This window comes from Drosophila takahashii, chromosome 3L, assembly GCF_030179915.1.
Source record: "Drosophila takahashii strain IR98-3 E-12201 chromosome 3L, DtakHiC1v2, whole genome shotgun sequence".
Classification (NCBI taxonomy): Eukaryota; Metazoa; Arthropoda; class Insecta; order Diptera; family Drosophilidae; genus Drosophila; species Drosophila takahashii.
In genome coordinates this window covers 16,358,270-16,382,981 of record NC_091680.1, presented here as the reverse complement: position 1 = coordinate 16,382,981, position 24,712 = coordinate 16,358,270, and the positions used below count along the sequence as shown (strand labels likewise).

The window sequence follows — 24,712 nt, the reverse complement described above, 5'->3', positions numbered from 1 at the left end:
ATTTTTTGGATCTTAGTACTATACTTTACATCATGGTTAACCTAAATCTAACTTTCTGTTTCAACGTCTAGATCAGATAGTACATTGTTTGCTGATTCGCAACATACCCACCATAAATGATCAATGATTCCAGGTGAATTTACGGCGAAATGGTAATTCGGAATATCCCTCGAAGATTTCCTCTCATCCATATGCATGTCTCTCTATAGTGAGACAAACGGCCATGACTCCTTCGTCTTGGCCCGGCCATTGTCAATGACTTTTTTATACGACTGCGATGCGGTTTTCGCCGTTTAATGGTCTGGGCCATAAAAAAGCCGGAACCCTCGTAACATTCCGCCCCTGCCCCGCCAACATCTGCAATCGTTTTATTTAACTGCTGACTTGTTTGCGCAAATTAACACATTTATTTACACCACAATTTGTTGCTTAAATATCACTATGGACGGCAGTCCATGTAGTGACGAAGCGCACCAGGAGAGTGTGCGAAGGCGACTACTATTATATAGCCGCAAAATTGAAAATCTGCTGTGATAGTCCGATCGTAATGAGTAATACACCAATCGAAAGGTATTGCAAAAACTTAAAGGATTGCATACCAAGACCTCAAGAAAATCAATTGGTTTGGGAAAGAGAGCGGTGAAAGTGTAAAAGTGAAAATTTAGAAATTTGGATCTGATGGGGCCGTTGGGGATAAATGCACCCTCGCAATGTTTTAGTAGTTTTTCTATTAAAAATTCCCGTCGAATGAGGGGTCATATGATAAAATCCGACGCTCCGTTCAAAAGTTATAGCCAAAATAAGATTTTCTTCTTCTTCCCAAAATGAAATAATTTGTCCCTTTGTTTGTGGGTATGCATCAAATCGTGGCTTTAGGATCCTGAACTAAATTTTACTGTGCTTAGCAGCAGGATATGAACAACGTTTGTTCTACAACTTTTGGAAAAACCCGCTAGTTTGGCGGGAAATCATTGAAAAAAGCTAGATTTTGACGGCTTATAGTTTCTAAACGACCAAAGCTACAGACTCGTGCTACACCTCGTTAAAAAGGTAATTTAAAATGCTAATCGCGTTGCCTTGGGTAAAATTGGCTTAATGCAATAGTTTAAAATGTATGGCTAAAAGTTGTTTTTCTAAATCACTTTTTAGCTATTTTCTCAAAAACGGCTCTAACGATTTTCTTTACAACTTTAAACTGTATAGCCCTTGAGATTCCTTAAATTTTGGTATATAACACATTACTGTAAAAAGTCACGTTTAAAAGTTATTTTTATACGAAAATAGCCACTTTTGCCAGCTCGAACTACTAACGCTCCCTGAGTATTGAATTTTGTGTGAGGGTATACGAACTGTATTTTGGGGTCATGGAATCAGTAAATTTGCACTTAAGAGTTCCATAAAGGAATCTTTTGTTCTACGACTTTTGGAAAAAGCCGCTACTTTAGCGGGAAAAGCTAAAAATAGCTAAATTTCGTTAGTTTGTAAGTTCAACACTACTGAAGGTACAGACATGTGCTAAAACTCGTTTAAAAGGTATTTTGATATACTTCATCGCCTTTTTGACTTAATTCGTTTAAATACAATGGCTTACAAATTATGATTGACCAATTTAAATTTAAATGTATATATTAGCTCCTATGAGAGCAAATGTAAACAAACAAAAACTTCTGATATCAAATAAAAACACCTCTTAACGAGGTAAAAAACTAGTGACGATCGCACCTTCAACATACAAAAGTTCTGATATCAACATTTGTGGCGAAAAATTATTACACTCGTCACTAAATAGACTTTCTAATATTTTTTTATTCGGCACGCTGCAATAGAAAATGCCTGTAAAGGGAAAAAGGCTGGAATAGTTTGCTAGGGCGGGCCGAATGAGAAAATATTAGAAAGTCTATTTAATGACGAGTGTAATAATTTTTCGTCACAAATGTTGATATCAGAACTTTTGTATGTTGAAGGTGCGATCGTCACTAGTTTTTTACCTCGTTAAGAGGTGTTTTTATTTGATTTATAGAAAGCGGAAGCGAAGCGCTGCCGAAAAATAAATTGAGCAAGGGCAGTAACATTAAAAATTTTTCGTTTATTTCATATACAATAAGTACATCCAGATAAACATATACATATCCAAGTCCATACAATACACATATACATAGAGGCATATATATTCGCGAATACACATGCAGAGACGATTTTCTTTGTAATCATATCACACACACAAACGATATGGCACGCATACTGGCTCGTATGCAGCATAATTGAGAGTAAATTAGCGCTATACTTGTATATAGGAATTGCTCAGCCCGGGCGCAAGTAATCCTCCTCCTCCTTCTCGTCCTATTTCCATTACTATCTATTTTCCCATCATCACACTCAGAAAAAATTTCGGCCTTAAAAAGGTAGCCTAGTTTTCTTTTTTTTTAAGGTTAAGGGTAAAATATGTATTAAAAATGAAAAAAATGATAATGATATTTTTGAGATATTCTGAGCTAAATAATACATTTTTTAAGATATATTTTACATTACATATACAGAATTTTTTAAAAACCCTATTTATTTCTGAACAAATTAGAAAATGTCGTTGGTTTTATTGACATTGTAATGTATTTTTAAATTGTAATGTCTGAAACTTGTTGTTTTTTAGAGAACTATTGCTTAATACTAATTGATTTTTTACAATATAAGTAAGAAATAAAAATATAGGAAACTCTGAATAATTTAAAGGACTACATTTTTTTAAACCTATCCATTTTTTAAATATTCAATTTAATTTCCGCACAATTTCCGATTTTTTTCTGAGTGCCTGCGCATCCTGGGGCTCATCCCCACATTGATATGGTTCCGCTTAAGCGAGAACGCTTAAATTCGCTGGATGTGGCAATTGTTGCATCGCCCGGCCCACCACCCCGTGGCCAGGCCATAAAAAACGCCGAGCACGCCGAGCAGCCAGCTCCACGAGGTGGGCACTCGGGCGGCGGGGGCGTGTCCTTGCAGCGCCAGCTGCTCCTTCTCCAGGCATAGACGGAACTCATCGTAGTCCAGGCGCGTGATGGCGCAGTAATGATTGAGCCTGCAGGGGCCGGGGCAGGCCGACCCGTATCGCACGTCGTTGGCTCGGTGGTATCTGGGTGGGAAGAAGAGGGGAAAAAGGAGTGAAAACGGGGAAAAAATAGCATTGAGTGGGGGCAAGGGTGTCATTTGGAATCCCCTGTTTGTTTTAGCCTGTACTGCCGGCCAGCCGGGCTTTCATAAATGCTCTTAGCCCAGCCGCTATCTTTCATTTTGATTTACATATTGCAGCTTCTCTGGGGCAGGTGGCCTCCTGCTCCTCAACGAGTGCCTGATTGAAGGAGTCTACCTGTGTCCCCTTAAATTCTGCTCTAAACGGATTCCCAGTTAAGCTCTACAGTTGTGCGAATAACTTATAAATTCGTGTATTCCGGGTGTTTATATTCCAAGTAAATGAATGTTAAAATTGTATTTTAATCAGGGACCGTAAATAACAGTTATTTGTGATTTTTATTTTAAAAGGCCTACTGAGATTTGTACAAGTTTTAATCAACAATTTAACTGGTTTTTATGCACTTTATAGACATGAAGAAATAACAGTTAATTTGCTCTTCAGTTTTTTTGAAATGCATATACTTTGTGGACAAGAGAAAAAAGAACGTTATTTTTGCCTTTTAAAACCAAATATCACAGTAGTCTTTTTAAAATAAAAATCACAAATAACTGTTATTTACGGTCCTTGATTTCAATGGAATTTAAGTCTTACATTTTCCTTAACTGTTTAAACAGTTGATAACCAGATGGGAGTTTAAAAAAACAAAAGGCTTTTGAATTTAAATATCAGATCAGAAACTTTTCCTATATAAAAAAAACATTTCTTTTAACAAACGTACCTCTTTCAACAAAAACTGTTGGGGCACTGGCAATAAAATGCACAATTAGTTGTGATAAGTTTTTCAGCGAATTTTCAATTTTAAATGGATTTATTTGATCACATTAAAGAAATAAGTTGACTATTTCATTTTTTTTGCCAGCAAGCTTTGTAAAGTGAGAACTGTATTTTAAAGAGGGGAGCAGGTAATGAAAAAGGGATTTGTTTTTTAAGTATATATGTACTTTTAATCGGAAAATGCTTTTTGGGTATAAATTAATTTCTAAATATTTTCTTTTGTATATTGGATTAATATAGCGTAAAATACCAAAAAGTAAAATGGCTTTTGGGCTTTACATTATAGAAAATGTGGATTCTTTTCGGACATTAATTTATGCCGTTACTAAATAAAACAGTGAAAGAGACTATAATAATTGCACTAGGTTTTTCAAAAAAAATTTACATTTTCAAAAGAAGTTAAGGTTCTTAATTTGATGCACATATTTTGTACTGGACTCATTACTTCCCATCGTAAGTATCGCTTGCACAGGCAAATCTATCTTTCAGCTCCAATGATCAATCAACCAGGGCATAATTCGCCCCTAATAACTCACCTGGTGAACCAGGGGGAATCGGCGTCCGAAAAATGCTCGGCGAGATTATGAAGGGCGCCGGCGGAGATATTCGGCAGGGCGTAGTGGTGCGTCAGGTTGTACTCCAGCTGCCAGGTGGGCTCGTTGGCCCGGTTGGCCAAATGCAGATCCAGCCAGAACTGCGTGTAGTCCAGCACCTGGCCGCTTCCCGTGTCGAACTTGTAGAGCCGCAGGGCGGGATTATTCGGTGAGCCGATTCCGGCCTTGCCGGGCACAATCGACGGGGCAATCATCAGCCACGAAATGGGATTGCCTGCCAGCGGAAGCAACAATGTTAGTTGTGTACAATATTTAACGAATTTTTCCCCGGCCATATATACAGTGATTTATTAAACAAGAAAATGGATATGGAAAAATCCTTTTGAATTGCAAAGTGTTGGGAATTTTCGGGATTTGTTGAAATATGTATACTAAAATTTTCTTCAAAAAAAAAAATATATATATAATATAGAGGAACTTATACAAATAGAATAAATAAATATTTATTTTTTATAAAACCAACAAAATATTTGGAAATGGAATTTTAGAAAAAATAACTATATATATATTTTAAAGGTAATTTTAAAAATTGTAATATTTAAAATAAATGTTTGTAAGAAAATATTTTTTGATTTTGATTGACTTTAAAGTAAGTGGCAAGGACTATACCGCACCTTTGGCATCGTAGATCACGCGAAAGGTGTCCGAGTGAAGGTGACCGAAGAACTGACCCTGGATGACTTTGGCAAATCGTCGCACTATCTCCAGGTAGCGCTGGTTGTTGTGCTCGGTGAAAGTTAACTGGTTGCGCTGAGATCCCATCTGACGTTCATCAACGCCCGGCGGCATGTGGCCCACTATATACACCTGGGGACAAAAGTCAACAGTTTCAGTTCATTTAATCCGGCCGATGAATAAAATGAAATCAATTCTGCCTGCTGCAAATTAAATATTATAATTAATCAAAAGGGCAGCCAGCTATCCGATTGGATTTTCTGGCATGTGATAGCCCAAAGGCAGGGAAATAAAAATATTGAATATTTACGTATGAAAAATGATTTTAAATATCTCGTTAATTTCAGGAAAAAGTAGCCGTTACGCCTGGCAAATTTAAATTTTCTATCAAATTAAAATATTTGTGGCATAGTTAAGCTTAATTTGATACATTTTTGGGTTTAAATTAAAAATGTGTTGCATTAAAATATGTAAAAGATTAATATGTAACTTTAAAATAAATTGGATAAAAATATTGATAAATGGTAAAAATAATATCAGTTTTATTTCGCTACCGTTTCCTGTTTCTCCTCGGACTTGGTGAGCACCTCCTCCAGCCAAAGCCACTGTTGCTCCGCCAGCAGTTCGTCCTCAGCCGAAATTGAGCTCACGGATGCTTTGGGCTCCGTGAAATATTCCGTTGGCCATCGCAGACTGTGCGATGTCCTGATATCCGGATCGGAATCATGCCGCATGAAATTCGTGTTCAGGGCCACGATGCGCAGGCGGCTCTTGGTCTGCTCGATGGAGTAGTAGCCGCCCTGGTCGAAGGTCACCAGGGCCTCCGAGGGCAGCCAGTGGCGCCACAGTTCGCCCAATCTTCGGTAGCTACCGCTCCCGTCCTCGTGACCCAAAACCGGGAAGATGAACTGCGAGGAGAAGCTGCGACCCAGCAGTTCGGTGATATTCCGCAGGATCTCGTGCTGCTTCTGCTCGGAAAGCGGTTGGGCGGAATGGGAGAGGGCATCGCCGGTCCACAGGACGAACTCCACATTGTCTCCCTGCTTGGCCTTCATGGTCTTCACTGCGGACTCGATCAGACTCCACGGACTGTCGCAGTTGTAGTGGCCGAAGGGACCAGGCGCCTCTGTTGCCGCATTGTTGGCATTTGAGCCGGAAACCGAGCGAGCCAACTCCCAGCAGCTCCTGTAGATATCACCTTGCGTGGAGTAAAATGTGTCCAGGTGCAGGTCACTAATGTGCCAGAAGAAGCCTATCAGGAAATAAGTATAAATAGGTAGAAAAATATAATTAGCATTACTATTAATATTTTGTAGAAGAACATTTTAAAATCGAACCATCCATTCAAAAGTTATGAGCAAAAATGAAATAGCCGCTAGATGGCGCCAGTAGCTTTGGCGACTGCATAACTCCATCTCCTTCGAACTTCCTTTAGCTGAGTAACGGTTTTTATTATTTTTGATTTTAAATTGATTAAATTTGGATTATCTGTATTGATAATTTCAATATTTAATTTTTTTCTTTTCCAAATCCCTGTAACATTTTGTATGTATTTCTCTTCTGTGAGCAGGGGATCGAGATTAGATTTTGACTTTGGCTTATTCTAAGGGCAATTCCTGGCCGGGAAAGGCCATTTCCCCGGGTATTTGCCCGCCGGCTGGTCGGCTATAAGGAAAACCTGGGAGTCCTAGGAGATTTCCCTGCAGTTGGCTGGTTGACTGACCTGAGCTGAGCTGAGCCGAGCTGGTTTCTACCTGGCCCAAAGCGCGAAGTCACAAAGTCGGTCAATTAGCGAGGCGACGTTTTAAGCGCCGGCCAAGAGCAGAGATCAGTTTCATTTGGCATGCCCATCGATCGGTTTGCCAGGAGCAAGAAGAGCTATTCGCGATAGGACCGAGTACCAGAGACATTGGAGGCATTTCATTTATGCCCGGCGAGAGAACGGACGGAGGAGCAAAAGATCGAGCAGGATGAGCCTGATCAGATTGGGGCTGGCGCTGCTGCTCCTGGTGGCCACCACGTCGCAGTTGCTGCAGCCGGTCCAGGGACGTCGGAAGATGTGCGGCGACGCCTTGATACGGGAACTGAATCACATTTGCATCAAGGGCTTTCCATCCAGACTCAAGCGGAGCAATGGTGAGTGGCTGGCTTTCCCTTCTATTATATCGCACATCTAACTAACTTTCAAGAAGTGCCCAAGGATAGAGTGCGAACCCTGATCCGCAGGCTCCGGCCGCTGGAGGAGGAGGACAAGGAAAAGGAATCGGAACAATTGGATGCCACCGGAAGTGGACGCAAGTTGCGGCGCCACCGACGAAACATTGCCCACGAGTGCTGCAAGGATGGCTGCACCTACGACGATATCATGAACTACTGCGCCATATGATCAGCACCATCTTTCCAGATACCAGACACCAGATACCAGATGAACCCGATTTGATTTATATAATTAAATAATTGGCGGCAGGGGGCACACGGGGGCAGGATTGGCCCGAAAAGCAGGACAATTTCCAACTCATTTCAATACACTTAGACCTAACTATAAACGTAATCGTATTCCCAAATATTTCATTGTAAATTCCTAGTGGAAGCAAATAAAGTTACTCTCCAAACAGCAGCAGCAGAAATAAAAGCAAAGTCCTTGGTTTTTTCGGCCCGGCGGCATTCCAGCTGTGCGGCATGGGGAATCCCCGGCCCATCAACACCCAAAACAACCCAAACAGCGAGCAACCCACAGGCAGCTGCCATTCAGCACCTACCGTGCGGTGCCCTTGTTTTCCGAGAACAATAATGAAAATTATGAATTCTTAATTAGATGACGTTCTGATTTTAATAAGCAAAACAAAGGCCGAGGCGAAACGAACGAGGGAATACACTCAAATTCAGTTTCAGTTTCGGTTTGAATTCGTTTTCCCTTTTTTCTTGGGCCTGACTTTTGTTATCGACCGATGGACAAACAAGTAAACAACTTCCAATCAGCAGCAGGGTTTTCCCACAGATAAAACCGTATTAAAACAAAGATTTGCACTGATAATAATTCAGGGCTTACAGGTAGAAGTCTACCTGATTTCCAGGGACTCACCGGCTCAGGCGTGGTATCATTTTCAAAAGGGACTTGGGGAAACCATAAAGTACCCGAGCACTTAGCCAAGATAATGAGATAACAAAGGCGTGTTATTGTTTTCGAGTTAAAAGCAATGGAATTAGTTAGCTCTTGTTTTCATTTGAATGGGAAAATGACGACTCACTTGGAGAAGCGGCAAAAGTGGTTATTAAAATCTGATTAATTGTGTTTTTGCCTTATCATTTTAGGGAATTATGAAATAGGTTTGTTTTCGTTGAAATATTTTTAGAAATTTTAGTAGTTGAAAAACTATTTAGATATATTTTCAAGTACAATTTTTCAACATATCAACATGTAATTATAGGTCTCTTGGAAGGGATTGTAGGCAGTGCAAATTAGATAATAAATGAATTATTAAAATGACATTAAATTTGTGAGGTTTGAATCCTTGTGTTAAAAGTCCGTTAATGCAATATGCAAAAGCTTGTTAAATCTGTGAAATATAACATGACGAAGTTTTCCTGCTTAAAGTTTCTGAACTCCAGATGAGTTTCGACACACCAAGTCAAAATTGTTGAACACCCCCGACTGCCGAAGGGTGCTCGATGCACGTCATCTTGTTTTTAAGCAATCAAGATCCGTGCGTTATTTCTTGGGTGAGAACGTAAACAAACGTCAGCTGATATGCGTAAGACCCCCCAGGCCCATCATCATTTCAGACATCTCATGCCTGCACGAAGGGATAAATAACAACCCACACCGAACCGGGGCGAGAAACTAAACCAGACCGAACTATGGTGCTAACTGACACCCTGGCTAACGCATTTTGACAGTGCTCAGACGCTGGATGCGCGCACCAGACATCCAACTCGGTTCCAATCCGATTCTGCTCCGTATAAAACCCTCTGCCGATGGCCGGGAGCCAAACAGTTGTGGCCGGGCCACTAGACAGACATTAACGCCAGAGAGGGACATTATCCGAGAGCACTCACTCATGGGCAGCGAAATGGGGCGGAACAGGGACACGAGGATCCTACTACCCAGCCTGCTCCTGCTAGTCCTGATGATCGGCAGTGCGCAGTGTGCCATGAAGCTGTGCGGCGGTAAACTGCCCGAAGCCCTGTCCCGGATCTGCGTTTATGGCTTCAACGCGATGACTAAGCGAACTTTGGGTATGCGAAAGACACTAATGGGATACGATAGTTTATTTAAGAGAGGGAATCTGACAAGGAAGAGTTTGTTAAATTGCTAGAAAGAAAGAAAAAATGCTATATTTTTTAACCCAAAAAATTCAGTGTTTTGTCCGAAACAATGGAAATATTGATCCAAATATAGAATGTCATACCTCGCTAAGGTCGTAATTTCAGTCCCAATCGTTTGGCATTAAAACCTAAATATTTCAATTTTCGTCATTTTTTTTGCAAAAAATTTGATGTTACCCCTTATAAAAAATATAAAAATTGGCAAAATATTTTTTTTCTAAATCAGCAGAAAAGAAACAGGGATTAATTTTTTAGATTTTCAGCTGCCCGAAACTGAATGTTTTTTTGATTTCGGACAATTTTCGGGCAAGTTATAGCAAAAAGAAACACAAAGAAAAATCCTACATTTACCAAAAACACAGATCCTGATTTTTCACCCAAAAAATGCAGTATTTTGGCCAAAGCAATGGAAATAATTATCCAAATATAGAATGTCATACCTCGTTGAGCTCGTAATTAAATTCCCTATCGATTCGCATTCAAACCTGAAAGTTTAATTTTTTTTGTCAATTTTTCGCAAAAAATCATGATGTAACCCTTATAAAAAAAGTACAATTTTGCCAAATTATTATTTTTTCTAAATTGGCAGAAAAGTGACATGAATTAATTTATTAGATTGTTATCTGCTTAGAACAGTGAGTTTTTTTAATTTTGTTCGATTTTTATCCAAGTTATAGCAAAAAACACACCCAGATCCTGATTTTTTAGCCAGAAAATGCAATGCTTTGGCCGAATCAATTGAAAAATTGATCCGGATATTCGTGTTTAATCTTATTAAAAATATTAACTACAATGTTAATAATATTTCACCGAACATCCATAGATCCCGTCAACTTCAACCTTATAGAGGCCGCACCACTTGGCTTGGGCTTCGAAGACGGTACGCTTCTCGAGAGGTTGTTAGTTGAGAGTTCCGCCCAGATGCTGAAAACACGACGACTGCGGGAAGGGGTCTTCGACGAGTGCTGCTTGAAGTCTTGCTCCATGGACGAACTCCTTAGATATTGTGCTCCCAAACCCAAAACGTGAACCTTCTATTAACCTTCCGACGACACCTAAGATTGCCGAAATGATATGATTCGCCTGGGACTAAAAGTCACGTATTCGTAGTTGTTAAGTCGTTGTGGAAGCTTACTCAAATCCAGATTTGGATATAATATATATGTGCACATGCGAGTGGGATGTGTGCGCATAATTTATGATCGGAAATCAGAGACAGACACGCGAAATGAATCGGAACACGGGATGTTATGCATGTAGATATGGCCTGAATACATCGGCTGGGTATAAATTATTAAATAAATTATGTATTCAAACTGCTGCAGATTGGCCAACTTGATTGGTAATTAAACGGGTATTACATTGATTTTTCATTGTCTTCATTGCAGTTAATTATTTATTGTCCCAGCGGCCGGATTTCTGTTGGCGGCTAAGTTTAAAAGGAAATAAAGAATTTTTACTATGTGCCGGCAACAGATGAGAACATGATCGATGGTTTATTTTGTTTTTTTATTAATATTATTTAAAAAATATATTGGGTACCTCCACTTGATCACAAAGAACTTTCCGGCTGATTGCCGTGCAACAACAACATATTGGTGCAATTAGTCAATAATATATTATTATAATATAATTTACCCCACAAATTGGTCGGTTAATGTGTGTTATGAATGACACCACGAAACAATAAAATATGTACTCTTTAGTATCTTCTTTGTTTTCAAGCTTTCATGATGTCTGTAAATTTTAATAAATTTTTTCTGCTTGCTGTTTTTGCATTATTAATCAATCAGGTCTTTGTTTAAGGTTTAGACTAATCCTTAAGCGTTATTAAATACTTCTGAACTCCACAGAACCTTTCGAAGTTTGAGTTTACCAATATAAATTGCACTTCTTTGGATAACGAGTTCGATAGCTTCGAATATTGCTTTCTTAAGTCGGTGAATCGCACGTACAAATACGTTTCAATAAAAGTGAATTTATTTAAAACTCCAGTGACCAAAGTGAAAGTGAGTATAGTATTCTTCAGTGTATATTAACCTAAATAATAATTTTCTGCTCTTTTATATTAGGTACACTTTTCGTTGAACAAACGATTTAGTGGATACAGACCTTTCTTATATAATGTCACTGTGGATGCCTGTAGATTTTTACAGAATCCTGCATCTAACCCAATAGTTAATTACTTTTATGGATTCCTGACAACCCACACAAACCTAAATCACACATGTCCTTTTGTTGTGAGTAGTATGTTTTGCCTTTGGAAAAAAACTGATTTTCTTATTTTTTAGGCTGATATCCTTTTTGATAAAATTAATGTCGAGTTTGTAAACCACAGGTTTTCAAAAGTATTACCCTTTCCCGAGGGCGATTATTATTTGGAAAGCAATTGGATCGCATATGACATAAATCGAGCTGTTATAAAAGTGTATGGCACTTTATCTTGAAGAACATTAAAAGTCGTAAGTTCTTTCAACTAAATTTTGGAACGGATATTGGATTACACCTCAATATAAATTATTTGGATTTTTAGGGGTCTTACTTTAAATAAATACTTCACTAAAATCAATAGTCGAGTTGGGTTCAATATTCATTCACTTTAAGTTTTAGATCCGCGCATGTTAAATAATTTCATTATAAAAACAGGAATTTACATTTTAACATTTATAATAATGGGTCTATACCCATAATTTAACTACTTATCTCTCGTATTATAATGTCGTGCTAAAGTGATTTTAATGACACACAGGAAAACTCATTATTCGAATGTTTAGTAATAAATAAATTTCTTGGTTGATTATTAAATATAATTATTAAAGTATAATTATTACAAAATAATGATGTTTCAACAGTCCCCTTTCCCACCAAAGCTTTAATAACACGGTATTTCAGCAGCATTTGTTTGCTAAAGCCCAAAGCAGGATATATTTATTTGTTTTACGATCGTTTCATAAAGTGTAACATGCAACAAGCTGTATAAAAACGTGGTTTCAAATATATATTCACATGGTTGGTTTGGAACCAGATCCAGAGATAATCAGGTAGAGCCGGTCAATTTTCGGAACGGGACGTCGTTTTTAAGCATCAGTCAACCTAATGGCTTTTGGGTACGGAGCAGTATTCCTGGATGACAGCAAAGCTGCAGGGACTTTTGCAGCACCTATTTACAATTCCCTGCTGGCGAGTGCGTCGCTGGATTTCGGCCAGGGAACTGAGGACCCTCTCGAAGGAGTTGCCGCGGAAGAGCCGACTGGGCTCCGGTTCCGAGATGGAGTTGTCCTCCTCGAAGTTCTGAACGTACTGCAGCGGGTCGAGGAGGTCCAGATCATTGGACTCTGATAGGAAAAATACCAGGGAGTTCAGAGTGTGGTTTCAGGACAGCCAGAAGCTGATGAAAACTTACGCATTGCTCGTTTCTGTTGGCCAATCACGGGATTGAAGGTTTCACAAGCGTAGTTCATCATTTCGATGAGCTTCTCGCCGCAACTCCGCATTGCGTTGGCCTGTGCTGGGGAGCTGGCCAGGATAATCACAGCAGACAGCAGGATGAAGGACAAAGGCTTGCACATGGTTTTAGGTTATTTGGGCTGCTTTACGATCGAACGGATTAACTGGGGTCGAGTCGGGTCGAAAGGTAACTGATGCCTTTTGGCCCAAAGGAGCTGGCTTTTATACAGCTCCTCGGGCTCTAAAATTGGGTCTCGGTCTGGGTCGGGGTCCTTATACCCGTACATGTTATCCTCAAAAGTCAGGGTGTCAAATTGTATTAGATTGCGATGAGTGCATTTCGGAGTTCCCTTTCTTGGCTCACAGGACTAACGCCTGGCTAAACTCGTTCAATGTCAAAGCTGACTTATGCAAATGGCTATTGGAAAATTGTGGGCGGAGAGTGTGGGCGTCTGCTGTCAGCCAATTAAACAATTTATGTATAAACAGCCGGGCCGTGCTAAGCCCTGCATTTATGAATACCAAATGAGTCCTTGGTTGAGAACCCCCCCTCGTACTTACCAGTGCGCGCCTGTGCCAGGCCGGAGTAGGCCAAAAGCCAGAGCAGCCAGCCGAAAGGAGCCAGCATCTTGGCAACGATTTACGCCTCCTTAGAACTTTTCCTTTTCCTTTGACGGTTGTCTTGGCTCACACAAATTCTTTTTGCACTGTCTACTTTTATTCATTAGTCAAAGTTGGTGCTGCATAAATAAGTGATTACGAATCGGATTACGAATGCTGTCGGTATGTATATGCCATGTATGTGTATGCATGCTGGGTAATGGGTATTGGGTTAATGAGTGAGTTAAGTGCTCTATTTGGGCAGGCAGTAGGCGGATAGCTCCTCGTAGGTGCAGGACTTCACGCAGCACTCGTCGTAGACGCCGCCGGGCATGTGTCTCCTGTGGCGACGCGTCTTGATCAGGACCTCGGAGCCGTACAAGTTGGTCAGCAGCGGACTGAAGGAGTAGCCTGCCCCGGCCAGCGATTGCCACACATTATCCTCCTCAGAGGAGGAGGAGGTGGTGGAGAATAGGAGGCCTCCCCGCTTCTGTGGCAAAGTGTTGTAGCCGTGGGCACACACCACATCCATGGCATCGGACAGGGCCGGACCGCACAACTTGTGGTTCCCGGGGGGCAGCTGGTGACCACTGGCGCCCGGTGTGACCATCATCGCTACTCCAGTCAGGATGGCGATTAGCAGCGGCAGTTGCCGGAGGCCATGAACTGCACCGTTGTCCTGGCAAAACATCTTCGCTCTGTACTGATTGCTGTTTGCTGCAAGTGGTATTTATACCACTGAATTTGTTGCTAGCGAATGCAGTTCAATGGCCTCTTGGTTTCTTGCATTGCATAAAGTCTATAAAGTCCTTTTACCAACTATATTTCAGGCATGGTTTCACCCAAAAATGCACGCTTCTATTTTTAGTTCTTCTTTGAAATTCGAAGGAAATACCATGCACTGTTATTTCAATTCTTAAGTTTTCTGATTTTAAAAAAATACGAAAAAAAAGTCGCACTAGCTGGGCAACGGTTATTATTTCAAAAGGTTAATGTAGTACATTTTAATAACCTCTTTTCTTGATAGATTATATAGATAGGAAACGATTACTTTATGTGGTATACCTATTATATTTTCCCCAATTAATTGGTTTGAGTGTAATCACCGCCTCCAAAAATTCCGCCCACCGTATAACCCTTTCGTTTAACCTGTTACTTTGCCGCTAAGAGGCTCTGACTGCTGTCGATTGCGATTACGATTACGCCCCCCGATTTAAGCGATTTCCGCGGGAGGAGCGGCGCAACTCGACGGCTGACAGAGTGGCAGCCTCATTAGCATGTCGTGGCCAGGTGGAAAGTATGCTTCGATGAGGCTCCTCAGTGGCAGAGGCAGTGTGCGAAATCGCTCCGATCGCCGACCGATTGTTGGGCTGCCTGGCGATGCCAACAGTTGGTTGCCAGCGCTGCACTCGAAACGTTTTCCCCCATTACCGCAAAAGCTCCGGAAAAGCGAGGAAACCTAAAAAAAATTCGCGAACGAAATCGAAAAGATCCAAAAAAATCGGAATAAATCAAGGAAAATGGTGGTCGACATTAAGATGTGCCGCTTTGATAATGTGCCCTGGGGCTTTCGACTCGTGGGCGGGGCGGACTACGACTATCCGCTGACGGTGGTTAAGGTTAGGCCCGATTCGCAAAGGAACGAAATCTATATAGTGCCCCTCTCACCTCAACTGTGTCACCTGGCCCCTCCACCTGTGTGGTTTCGTTTGTGGTTTTGGAAAAAACTATCCAACTATCTATATCTAATCGCCTGGCGGATTAATTCGGTGTTTTTCGATACGCCTTTTTTTCGGCTGCCATTACGTAACGCAGTGCGTGTGTCCGTTCGGATTCGCTGCATTGGCAAATTAGTTAATTAAAGTAATTCCTCGCAGGCCAGTGGTCTTTTGTTTATCTAATCGACAGCGCCATGTATTTGCCGCTAATGAGCCGCATAATGGCAGCGGCAATAAACTTATTCAAATTTTAATTGTGTTTCAGTTGCAGTCGCGCTTTGTTGCATGTGCATAAATTGCATTTGGCCATTCGCTATTCGCATTTTGTAACATTGTGTTGACAATAGCAGCAACAACGGCCAAACATCGGCGCAAATTCGAAACAAATGTGATTTTTAATTGGCAAACTGTGAAACACACACACAACAAATGACCAAAATGCGAGGGCCGCTAAAAGTCCATTTCTCTCGTTTTGAATAAATCAATTTAAGCCGCAGCATATAATAAACATTCAAGGAGAAAGGTCATAAATTGTATTCTACTTTGTATACATATTTTTTTGTTGTTTAAAATTTCATTTATTTTACATAAACAAATTATGCTTAATTTGCACTTAAAGCGGTGATCAATTTAAAATATGCTTTATCATTTCTATTCTGTTTTAATTGGAATTATGAAAATTAGCCTACATTAACAGTGATGGAAAAGTAAGGTTTTTCAACATTTGATTATTTAAACAAATAAAAAACTAATAAAATCGTAAATAATTCAAAAAATAAATTAGCAGGCTATCAAAATATAAATCAAAATTGCTGACTTGCAGAATAATTAAAAATCTTGAATTATATTTCATTGGCACCATATTATTAAATTTAATTTTGTTTAACTTTGGCTTAAAAGAATGTAAACTTTAAGAAACTCAAAAGGCACATATTTCAGCTTGGGTCCATACGACTTTATGAAATGTGCAAACACACACCTCCGTATATTGGCTCTGCAAACACTAAACAATCCTCGGTAATCTTTTGAAAAACCTCTGTTTATTCTAGCACTCTTCACTCTGCTTCCTCCCTTCTCATACAGTCCCGTATACATATGTATATTCAAGCTAAGCCCTAAGCCTGTGTTCTATAAATATTCGCAACCTCCGTCGATGTCGAGTGTTTGCCCTGCGAATTCACCGCTGGAAATTGACTCCGCCATAAGTGAAATGCAAGAGACCCCTGGGAGAAGAAAAGACCCCCAGCTTGGTGGGGGTGAATTCCCTGCTATTGCCACCTCCCCCACTTTTTTCCGCCTCCTTTTGCGGCTGCTCGGTTGCAGTATTTGCATTACTAAGTCCTCTTGGCAGCGAGTGTCGTGACTTTCTGGTTATGAGCCCGGCTTTCGCATAACGGAAACGACAACAATCGCCGCGAAAACAAAGGCGTTTATTTGCTCTCGAAAGTGTTACAAAACCACTTGAATTATACAATAAAATACTGCGAACCTTTAAGATATTCGCCCTATAAATGTGAATTTCATATTCATTTATAGGTTGTTTCTAATTGCGAACCATTTACACTCTCTAAATGATAACATTTTTAAATTAATGCCTACCATTTAAATGCTCAATTTGCGCCAATTCGTCTGTACTTTATTACCCCACAAAAGCCATAAAGCTTATATTGTATTTAGTTGTTATTGTTCTCACAACTTTTTAGTCATCAAGTGGGGCTCACTTTGATTTATAGTTGTGAAAATGAAAATTTTAAATACGAGATTTTTTACATGATGGCTTTCCGGAAAATAAATTCCAAAGCACCGTAAATTTGGATTCTAATAGAGCATAAACATGGTTGTTTAATTCTAAAATGGTTTATCTAAATAAACTCTATTAAGTCACAATTTATGCCCATTACGAAATTATGTAAATAGTTTATTTTTCTTCATAGCGGAAACTATTATAAACATTGTTATATCTGAGTGGTTAGACATGGGTAATTCACTTAACTGAAGCTGCCACTTCTTCTCGAGCACCCCTCGTTCTGATCGCCCCCAAACGGAACCCGCCTCTTAGGCATTGTCTTCGGTTCGCTTGGATGTGCGTGCCTGCGCTGGGGTCTGGGACTCTTGGTCTTCTGGTCTTTGTTTTGTTGACATTTGGCGCGCGTTTTATTTTTATGCACTTAGCACGCGACGTCGCCGTCGTTGGCTAATAGAAATTCTCCCATTATCGCATCCATTGTGCGGCTATCTCGGCCTCGCACTCATTTATCCGCTGGCACGGGGCATCCGTATCTCTCGGATGGCTCGGTATCCGCATCTGAATCTAAACATGTCCACATTCTCAAACGATAGGTGACCGAGGGCAGCATTGCTGACGAGGCTGGACTGCGGGTCGAGGACATCATCGTGCGCATCAATGACACGGCTGCCACGCCCCTCAGCCACGACGAGGCCCACCGCCTCATTATGAACAGCGGCAGCGTCTTCTACTTCGGCGTCTACCGGTGAGCTTTCCGCCCTTTCCTTTCCTTTCCTGTCCTTTCTTGGCCGTGGTCCTTGTGCTACGCTCCTTTGTATACCATCCGCCGAGGACCATTTATCACAGCTGAGCGGGCTAAAAACCCAAGAACGTTTCCTAATACCCTTGCGGCGGCAGCTCTAAGTTCTCAAGGAATTCGCAAAGCACAAACGTTGGCTTGTCTAAATATTTATGGTACTCTGTTTCTAAAACCAGTAGTTAAATCTATTTGCGATGGAAACAAAATAATACTTGATTTGAGAACATTTTATATATTTTTTTTAAAATATTTTCCAACAAGATCTAATCAAAATTAGAGATGATTTATACAAGATGTTATTCAGGCTTTAATAAAATGCTTCTATTTTAAAAAAAGATAACCTTGTAAGCATTGAGAAACCAAAAATAATTTAATTAAGCCTCAAGTTAAATAGTTTCTGATGTATGTGATACCAGCTTTGAAAAATCTTAGAGTGTCCCTGAAATTATAAGCCCCAAGAAGGATATCCCAAGCATTGTTACTACTTATATTTTCATGAATTCTGCTCATTTTTTCGGCACTGATCCACTTGCAGGGAGAACGAGGAGGACGCCTACGAGTGCCTGAAGAGGTTTCCCACGAGCGAGGGTTCGTTGACCAAGTCACCGACGCCATTCGTTTCCCCATCGCCGACTCCATCGCTGTCCCAGCTGACGGAAGCCACAAATGCACGAACTCCGGAACCGGAGCCATTCGTCCCGCCTCCCAGGGAATTCGCCCCCATTACGGTGCCTTCTGTGGACGTGGACGTCCTGGCGGAATGTCGCCAAGCCCTGTCGGAAGTGCATTCGGAAGACAATCGCGGGGCTGTGCCAGCTGAGGCACAAGAAGGTCTCTACTTGCCCGATTTGCCCGATCGCCCGTGCTCGGCGCTGTCCGAAAGGCAGGAAATTAAGCTGGTGGAGGAGGAAATTGCAGCCGTGCTGTCCGGCGAGTCGGAGGTGCTCAAGGAGCACAATGTCCTCGGGTGCGTAGCATTCAATTTCGCTCATTTCCCCGCTTCCCTCCACTCGCCACTCATGGGAGTGATTCCCCATCAACTGGCGAGCTCTTTTAACCGCTTCCATATGATAGCGTCAATTTCTATAGGATCTTCCCCAAGCCCGGCGTCTGCATGTCCAGCGATGTCCTGCGCTCGCTCAACGAGGAGGTGACCAAGACGAAGCTGGAGAAGGACAAGGAGAACCGCCAGTGGTCCACCTTCCTGCAGCGTCCCAATCGTCCGGTGCCCAAGAGCAAGCAATCGCTGGAGGCCGAAAGGCGGGCGGCCAATGCCTACAAGGTGACGATTGTCAAGTCGGCGCCTCGGGAAAAATCACCCATGGTGAGTTGAGTAGCCCTAACGTATGCTGAATGTACTCAGAGAAAAACCACCTTCAAAGCGAACATATTTCCCCAAAAACCCTGGCTAACAAGGATGCTTAGGGCTTATAAGCACTCAGAGAAAAAGTTACGCTAAGGGAAAGCAAATGTTTCTAAAAAACAAAATCGGAAACTAGCTTTGGCAAGTCAAAGTTTTGAGTCCTAAACTCATATATCGCAATTAAAATCGTATTCCAAAAACCATGTTAAATAAGATTGTATCTTGAGTTATTTGCTTTATATTTTCCGATCCATTTTTGATCGTTCCTATGACAGCTAAATTATATAGACGTTTGATTAAAAAACAAATTTAAAACATAAAATGTAAACATTTCTAAGTAATACTGAACTACTTATTAAAATTCCTTGAATGACTTTCATTGTAAATAAATATTTGAGCTAGATTACTGTAAAACGTAAGTCCTTTTTTATTATTCTATTTATTTTTGATAAAAGCTAAGCTTTAATGAGCTTTAAAACATTTAAAAGACCATAAAAAAATAACCATACTCAAGGATAATTTTTCTCTGAGTGCATTGTTTGCTGTCGGGATCAGAAGTTAATTTGTGTTTACGTGTGACAGCCGGAAGCTAAACCGGCGCCAAAGGAGACCACACCGCCCAAAGAGGAGGAGAAGCAGGAGGAGCCAGTTCCGGAGGAGGTGGAGTCAACCGAACCGGAGCCCGAGAAGGATGAGGAGCCACTGCCGACAGACAGCGAGGTGCCGAATTTGGAGCAACTACCGGAGAGCGAGCTGCCGGACGAGCAGCCGGAGAAAGCCGATGTGCCCAAGGAGGTTTGCGAGGCGGAGGAGGTCCAGGTCCCAACGGAGCCGGACTCTCCAGGCGCTTCCGAGGCTTCGGAGGCAACCCCTCCGGCTGAGCCCAGTACTTCGCCCAAAAGCGAAGAGGAGCTGGCCCTGGAACGCCAGTTGGCTGATGTGCAAAGACAACTGGCCGCCCTCTCGTCCCTGCCCTCCACCATACAGTCGACCCTGGACGCGGTGACCAAGCAGCTGGCCGAATTGGTGCCCACCTTCAAGCTGCAGCAGCAGCAGGAGCAGGAGAAGCTCTCGCCGGAAGCTCAGCTGCCGCAAATCGATGAAAGAGCCGAGGAAGGGGAAGGGGAAGTGACCACCAACACCGCAGGCGAAACGGAGGATGCAGGTGCAAAAAACTATGCCCAGGTCGACAGTAATTAAATTTCTCTAATGGCGCACTTTTGCGTATATCCTTTCCACTAAAACCCCAAAACCCCGCCGCACTTCCCCTATCTCTTTCCCCTCTCTTTGAATGTCCTGCAGGCAAGGACATATCCATATCTGGGACTGACAACCCACTGGGGCCATGTGAGAGTAATGAGGATAGATGCGATGCCAATGACCGGGAAGTGGCGGAAATATCGCGCTCCACTGACGACAATCGCCTGGCCAAGGACAAGAAAAAGGATCTGGAGAAGGAGAAGGAGCAGGAGCCGTTGTCCGAGGAGCAGAGCTTCAAGAAGCAGAAGGTGAGTTCGCAGCCATGGCGAAATGAAATCCCTGGCAGGGCAGTTAATGTAATTAGGCTGTCATGAGTTGGGTCTACCAGGTTTTAATGGCATTAGAGCCTGGGTCGGTCGGTCGGTCGGTCTGTTTCCCTACCTGCGAGTCGGATTCGTGGCAAACTATTTAGAGCAACAGGATTAGGCGGGCCGCTTTATGGGAAATGTTTCATTGTCTGAGTGATGGGGCAGAAAAATATTCTACCACCTCTTTAATAGTGGATGTTTCATCTCCTAGATGATTTGCTGGGTATTAAATATTAACACTTGTTGATGGAATTTATATTAGCAAAGTTAGGAAGGTAGAAAAGTGCAGGCTTATGAGATATATATTAAAATAGTATTACTAGATGATGGACTTTATATTGGCAAAGTTTAGGAAGAGATCAGATGCTGTCTTATTATTTTCTTATGGCTCAATATTAAATGTTATTATTTGGAAAATAGTTTTGAATAATTTAAATATTATTATTTAGAAAATATTTTTGAGTAATTTTAAAAAATAAATGCAAAATACATATATTTTAGCTTAGATGTCCTTAACGCATTACAGTCCCAAAAAATACTCAACTGCCTGATTTATTTCTATTGAGATAGCAGCTAAAGCTTTTATAAGGAGCCTTCTCGCCCAGAAACAAGAAAGAAAGACTTTCTGCAAGGCATCAAACTATTCGGTTGAGTTCCGAAGTCAGTTTTTATCCCGACATGCTCTGAGCCATATTATCCAGCTGCGGGCAGCTGGACCTTCTCTCCATCTCGAGCTTTTGCGGATCTGACCCCCCTTTACCTTCCTCCCCCGCCCCTCATCCTGTCTTCGCCTCAACGTCCGTGTCCACAAATCAAATTAACTAAAATGCCATTTGGTTTTTGTCTTTTTCTACTTGCAGCATAATGTGCGCTTCCAAACGTAGTTAGTTAGCTTTAATCGAGTTTAAATTTTGATAAATTGCCAACAGCAAGTTATTTGTAGCGTTGTGCCCAAGATGGTTCTCTAGTTGAATAACGAATAAAGCCCTGGCAGCGGCAGGGGAAAAATGCAGAAACCAAAAGACAATTAGTAGGCACCAAGTGGAAAGCCCTTCAACATTGTTTCGTCTCTTTTTCCCTAACCACCCTCCCCCCTTAACCATGGCCCTCATCTTTTTTTTACCCCCTGGGCGTGTGCACTTTCCGCCCGTCTGTTTGGTTTTGCTAGAGACACGATGTCATTGAGGAGCTCGAGGAGCATTTGGTGCGCAAAAACAATCCCCGGCGGTCGAAGCGGGCCTTTGGGCCATTGGTCCCATCCTCGGAGCGTCCTTTGGTCCTTCCGGGCGGTCGGCGTTGGTACCGTCCCAAGGATGCCTACAACGATGAGTTCATTGCCGAGACCCTGAGCGCCCAGGCGGAGCTCATCACGGGCAGCACTCTCGGGTGGGTAGATCCCCATCCCCCAGCACCACATCTATTCCCACTATACAAACCCCCCTGATTATTGCGGCTAGTTGGCAATGTTTGGCCATGTTTGCCGTGGTCAGGCTCTCATCTCATCTCATGTCATCGCTCTGCTTTGCCCACAGAGCAAACACTCGCACCGAGAAAAAGAAAACACCAAAATCTATCTATCTAACATTTAAAGCAAATCCATTTTCTAAGTATTTAAAAATAATAGAAAGCTTGACAGCACCCTTTTGGGAAATAGTAGAAGGACTATTGTTTTTAATTTTGTAAAGATTTCTCTGACGGCCAGAATAATAAAAGGAAAATGCTACTGAAGAGAAAAGAAACATTTTATGGAAATTGATTTGTGTGTTTTGCATTTTACAATTTCTTTAATTAAATTCCTTTAAAGATTAAGCACTTAAAAAATATTTCTTGCGTTGTAAAACTATCTATCCATTTTCTAAATTTCAAAATACTAAAAAATAAAAGATATATACTTTTGGTGATTATTTTGCTCAGTGCTCCCGCAGACACTCCACTGAAAAGCATAACGTTAGCTCATCCCAGGCATTCATTTTCTTCACTTCTTCACTTTTCCATGGCCACTCGCCTCGACTCCTTACATCGTCCACTGCACCATAAATTTGCGCATTAGCAGCTGCCCATACGAAAGTCCATTGCTGGGCTACGATTCCAGGTAGTGTTTCATTTGGTTTCGCCTGATGAAGTGCCCCGGATGCTATGTACCAGAAACCCCATGTATACGTAGCACCTAGCACTCTCATTATGATTATCGTTGGCATTATCGTTAGCATTACGAGACCCATTGTGCATTGCCATACTCATCCCGATTCGCATTCGCATTCGCATTCGCCTTTTCATCCGTCTGTATGCTCTGTGTGTCCTGTCACAAGGCCTGCAGTTGATTTGACTTTCCTCCTCCGTTCCGGTTGAGTTCTTTATGCATGCCGCCTTTGCTCTTGGATATCTTTTCTCCTCGCTCTTTGCCTCTTGATTTTCATTGTAGATTGCATTTTGGAATCGTTTGTTCAATGGCGAGCATATAACACGCCAGCGCTTCAGGTAAGTTTTTTTTTCCTGAACCCCAATTCCCCAATTCCGAATCCCGAACTTCCCTCACTTCTCGACTCTTTAATGAGGCTAACAACTTTTCTTTGCTTTTGCTGTGTGTATTTGCCCGCCCTTGTCTTGTACTTAACCAATGGGGGAAAACGGACTGCTCTCGACGGTCCCTCGATTCGATTCGCCAGGGAGCTGCAGGGTCTCGGCCTGACCATGCAAAAGTAAGTTGTCACATTGGACGTTTTCTTATGTTCTCCGGTTCATTGCATGCATATGTTTGTGCGCTGCCTCCCCGTTTTTCCCCCGGGAGGAGCACTGCATTCCACTCGATACCATACCATGGCCATACCATGGCGTTTCATTCCCCAGTTGCAGCAATCGCAATTCCAATTTAACAGCGGCTCCTTGGCCATTCGCAGGGTCAACTTCATGAAGTACCAGAAGCCGGAGCGCAAAATCGATCTGAATCGCAGCGAGGTGTACAAGTATCTCAATCCGCATCTGGACAGGGCGCCCGTGCGTGGCATCGAGGTGCGTGCTCCGCTGGTGGCCGCCGAGTCCGATATTCGCCAGTCACTGCAATCGTAGGAGTGCTCCAGCAACACCCACCCACCCCAATCTCAAGCCAATCCCATGGCTACACGGAGAAAAAGAAGCTGTACCATTAGGAAAAGTACTAGGATTCGGCAGAGAAGCGATTAGGGATTAGCAACTCACGAAATTCGATTTAAATAAGTTATTATTTAAATTGAATCTCTGATTTTAGTTACATTGTTGGCAACATTAAAAGAAGATTATTTTTTGTGGGATACTGCAAAATATTTAATCCTGATTTAATAATACATTTTTCAAATCAATAAAATAAATTCAACTGTCTACTTTGTGTGTACTTTGACGTAGCCAATTTCTGTAGTATTTGCTCAAGTCAAGATTTATTTTTTTGCCATGAATTAATAGCCAATCAATCATCACATAAGAATGGATATAAATAATAAATGAGATAAGTGCAGGGTGGACGTAAGCAGAGAATAATAATTGCGGCTTTAATATGTCCCCTGCGAAATGCTAAAACTAAATTTAAAACCATTTTATCCCGACTTTAAAACGCTTCTCTGCTGACTTTTAGTACGCTTAATAAACAACATGTCCTAGAATAGAGAAATACATTTCTGTTAAAATATACAAAACCATATGTTAAGAAAGCTTCAGTTTGTTTTGGAGAGGTCGAGATTGAATTGATGTGCTCATTGAACTCCTAGGATGCAGAAGCGAATATTTAAATTGATACCCAAATTGGCTTCGATAATCGCTTAAGAAGCTCAGCGAGTAAAAACATCGCAACCATCAATATGCCAACAGAAGCAGAAGCCGAGTACGCTGCCATTGTCGAGCGGGGTCGCCTAATGCGATATTACA

The 24,712-nt window shown here is 41.6% G+C and overlaps 7 protein-coding genes across 13 annotated transcripts; 4 read left to right on the top strand and 3 right to left on the bottom strand.

Annotated features, from left to right (window-relative positions):
* Nucleotides 1–2,560: 2,560 nt before the first annotated feature.
* Nucleotides 2,561–13,689, bottom strand: LOC108070049 (acid sphingomyelinase-like phosphodiesterase 3b). 3 transcript variants are annotated; one of them, XM_070215010.1, is made up of 5 exons: nt 13,585–13,689; nt 5,805–6,502; nt 5,190–5,382; nt 4,498–4,789; nt 2,561–3,127 (listed from the first exon to the last, which is right to left on the bottom strand). In XM_070215010.1, the coding sequence occupies exons 1-5, from the start codon at nt 13,649–13,651 to the stop codon at nt 2,863–2,865; spliced, it is 1,515 nt and encodes a 504-aa protein (XP_070071111.1). In that variant the 5' UTR covers nt 13,652–13,689; the 3' UTR covers nt 2,561–2,862. The 3 variants fall into 3 exon arrangements, 1 of the variants encoding a protein (XP_070071111.1); XR_011418528.1 differs by lacking the exons at nt 4,498–4,789; nt 5,190–5,382; nt 5,805–6,502; nt 13,585–13,689 and adding an exon at nt 3,295–3,520 and having other exon boundaries at nt 2,988–3,127; XR_011418527.1 differs by lacking the exons at nt 4,498–4,789; nt 5,190–5,382; nt 5,805–6,502; nt 13,585–13,689 and adding an exon at nt 3,362–3,520 and having other exon boundaries at nt 2,990–3,127.
* On the top strand, nt 7,067–7,867 carry Ilp4 (Insulin-like peptide 4). Of its 2 annotated transcripts, none has more exons than XM_017160368.3 (2): nt 7,067–7,386; nt 7,443–7,867. In XM_017160368.3, the coding sequence occupies exons 1-2, from the start codon at nt 7,221–7,223 to the stop codon at nt 7,634–7,636; spliced, it is 360 nt and encodes a 119-aa protein (XP_017015857.3). In that variant the 5' UTR covers nt 7,067–7,220; the 3' UTR covers nt 7,637–7,867. The 2 variants fall into 2 exon arrangements, with proteins under 2 accessions (XP_017015857.3, XP_017015856.3); XM_017160367.3 differs by having other exon boundaries at nt 7,440–7,867.
* Nucleotides 9,255–10,942, top strand: Ilp3 (Insulin-like peptide 3). The gene is made up of 2 exons (XM_017160366.3): nt 9,255–9,486; nt 10,400–10,942. Exons 1-2 carry the CDS (start codon nt 9,309–9,311, stop codon nt 10,603–10,605), a joined length of 384 nt encoding a protein of 127 aa, XP_017015855.3. The 5' UTR covers nt 9,255–9,308; the 3' UTR covers nt 10,606–10,942.
* LOC108070039 (uncharacterized) lies at nt 11,310–12,023 on the top strand. Its single transcript, XM_070214345.1, has 4 exons — nt 11,310–11,315; nt 11,430–11,579; nt 11,649–11,816; nt 11,868–12,023. The coding sequence occupies exons 1-4, from the start codon at nt 11,310–11,312 to the stop codon at nt 12,021–12,023; spliced, it is 480 nt and encodes a 159-aa protein (XP_070070446.1).
* Nucleotides 12,463–13,203, bottom strand: Ilp2 (Insulin-like peptide 2). Its single transcript, XM_017160365.3, has 2 exons — nt 12,980–13,203; nt 12,463–12,911 (listed from the first exon to the last, which is right to left on the bottom strand). The coding sequence occupies exons 1-2, from the start codon at nt 13,143–13,145 to the stop codon at nt 12,670–12,672; spliced, it is 408 nt and encodes a 135-aa protein (XP_017015854.1). The 5' UTR covers nt 13,146–13,203; the 3' UTR covers nt 12,463–12,669.
* Nucleotides 13,690–13,876: 187 nt separating the features above from the next.
* Nucleotides 13,877–14,314, bottom strand: Ilp1 (Insulin-like peptide 1). The gene has a single exon (XM_017160364.3). The coding sequence runs from the start codon at nt 14,312–14,314 to the stop codon at nt 13,877–13,879; it is 438 nt and encodes a 145-aa protein (XP_017015853.3).
* A 718-nt stretch (nt 14,315–15,032) lies between these two features.
* Zasp67 (Z band alternatively spliced PDZ-motif protein 67) lies at nt 15,033–24,512 on the top strand. Of its 4 annotated transcripts, XM_070215103.1 has the most exons (9): nt 15,033–15,242; nt 17,682–17,833; nt 18,423–18,854; nt 18,977–19,211; nt 19,833–20,415; nt 20,553–20,758; nt 23,241–23,296; nt 23,485–23,517; nt 23,716–24,512. In XM_070215103.1, the coding sequence occupies exons 1-9, from the start codon at nt 15,144–15,146 to the stop codon at nt 23,882–23,884; spliced, it is 1,965 nt and encodes a 654-aa protein (XP_070071204.1). In that variant the 5' UTR covers nt 15,033–15,143; the 3' UTR covers nt 23,885–24,512. The 4 variants fall into 4 exon arrangements, with proteins under 4 accessions (XP_070071204.1, XP_070071202.1, XP_017015847.3 ...); XM_070215101.1 differs by lacking the exons at nt 23,241–23,296; nt 23,485–23,517 and adding an exon at nt 21,987–22,204 and having other exon boundaries at nt 18,962–19,211; nt 23,716–24,507; XM_017160358.3 differs by lacking the exons at nt 23,241–23,296; nt 23,485–23,517 and adding an exon at nt 21,987–22,204 and having other exon boundaries at nt 23,716–24,506.
* The last annotated feature ends 200 nt before the right edge of the window (nt 24,513–24,712 follow it).

Coding starts and splice junctions, on each gene's coding strand:
- Ilp2 (XM_017160365.3), bottom strand. CDS start 13,145: ATGTGCAAGCCTTTGTCCTTCATCCTGCTGTCTGCTGTGATTATCCTG. Junction 12,912..12,979: donor CCAACAGAAACGAGCAATGC/GTAAGTTTTCAT, acceptor TTTTCCTATCAG/AGTCCAATGATCTGGACCTC.
- LOC108070039 (XM_070214345.1), top strand. Junction 11,580..11,648: donor TTAAAACTCCAGTGACCAAA/GTGAAAGTGAGT, acceptor CTTTTATATTAG/GTACACTTTTCGTTGAACAA. Junction 11,817..11,867: donor ATCACACATGTCCTTTTGTT/GTGAGTAGTATG, acceptor CTTATTTTTTAG/GCTGATATCCTTTTTGATAA.
- Zasp67 (XM_070215101.1), top strand. CDS start 15,144: ATGGTGGTCGACATTAAGATGTGCCGCTTTGATAATGTGCCCTGGGGC. Junction 15,243..17,681: donor ATCCGCTGACGGTGGTTAAG/GTTAGGCCCGAT, acceptor CTCAAACGATAG/GTGACCGAGGGCAGCATTGC. Junction 20,416..20,552: donor AGGCGAAACGGAGGATGCAG/GTGCAAAAAACT, acceptor AATGTCCTGCAG/GCAAGGACATATCCATATCT.
- Ilp1 (XM_017160364.3), bottom strand. CDS start 14,314: ATGTTTTGCCAGGACAACGGTGCAGTTCATGGCCTCCGGCAACTGCCG.
- LOC108070049 (XM_070215010.1), bottom strand. CDS start 13,651: ATGCTGGCTCCTTTCGGCTGGCTGCTCTGGCTTTTGGCCTACTCCGGC. Junction 6,503..13,584: donor CCTGGCACAGGCGCGCACTG/GTAAGTACGAGG, acceptor ATTTCCTGATAG/GCTTCTTCTGGCACATTAGT. Junction 4,790..5,189: donor CGTGATCTACGATGCCAAAG/GTGCGGTATAGT, acceptor TTCCGCTGGCAG/GCAATCCCATTTCGTGGCTG.
- Ilp3 (XM_017160366.3), top strand. CDS start 9,309: ATGGGCAGCGAAATGGGGCGGAACAGGGACACGAGGATCCTACTACCC. Junction 9,487..10,399: donor GATGACTAAGCGAACTTTGG/GTATGCGAAAGA, acceptor GAACATCCATAG/ATCCCGTCAACTTCAACCTT.
- Ilp4 (XM_017160367.3), top strand. CDS start 7,221: ATGAGCCTGATCAGATTGGGGCTGGCGCTGCTGCTCCTGGTGGCCACC. Junction 7,387..7,439: donor CAGACTCAAGCGGAGCAATG/GTGAGTGGCTGG, acceptor CTAACTTTCAAG/AAGTGCCCAAGGATAGAGTG.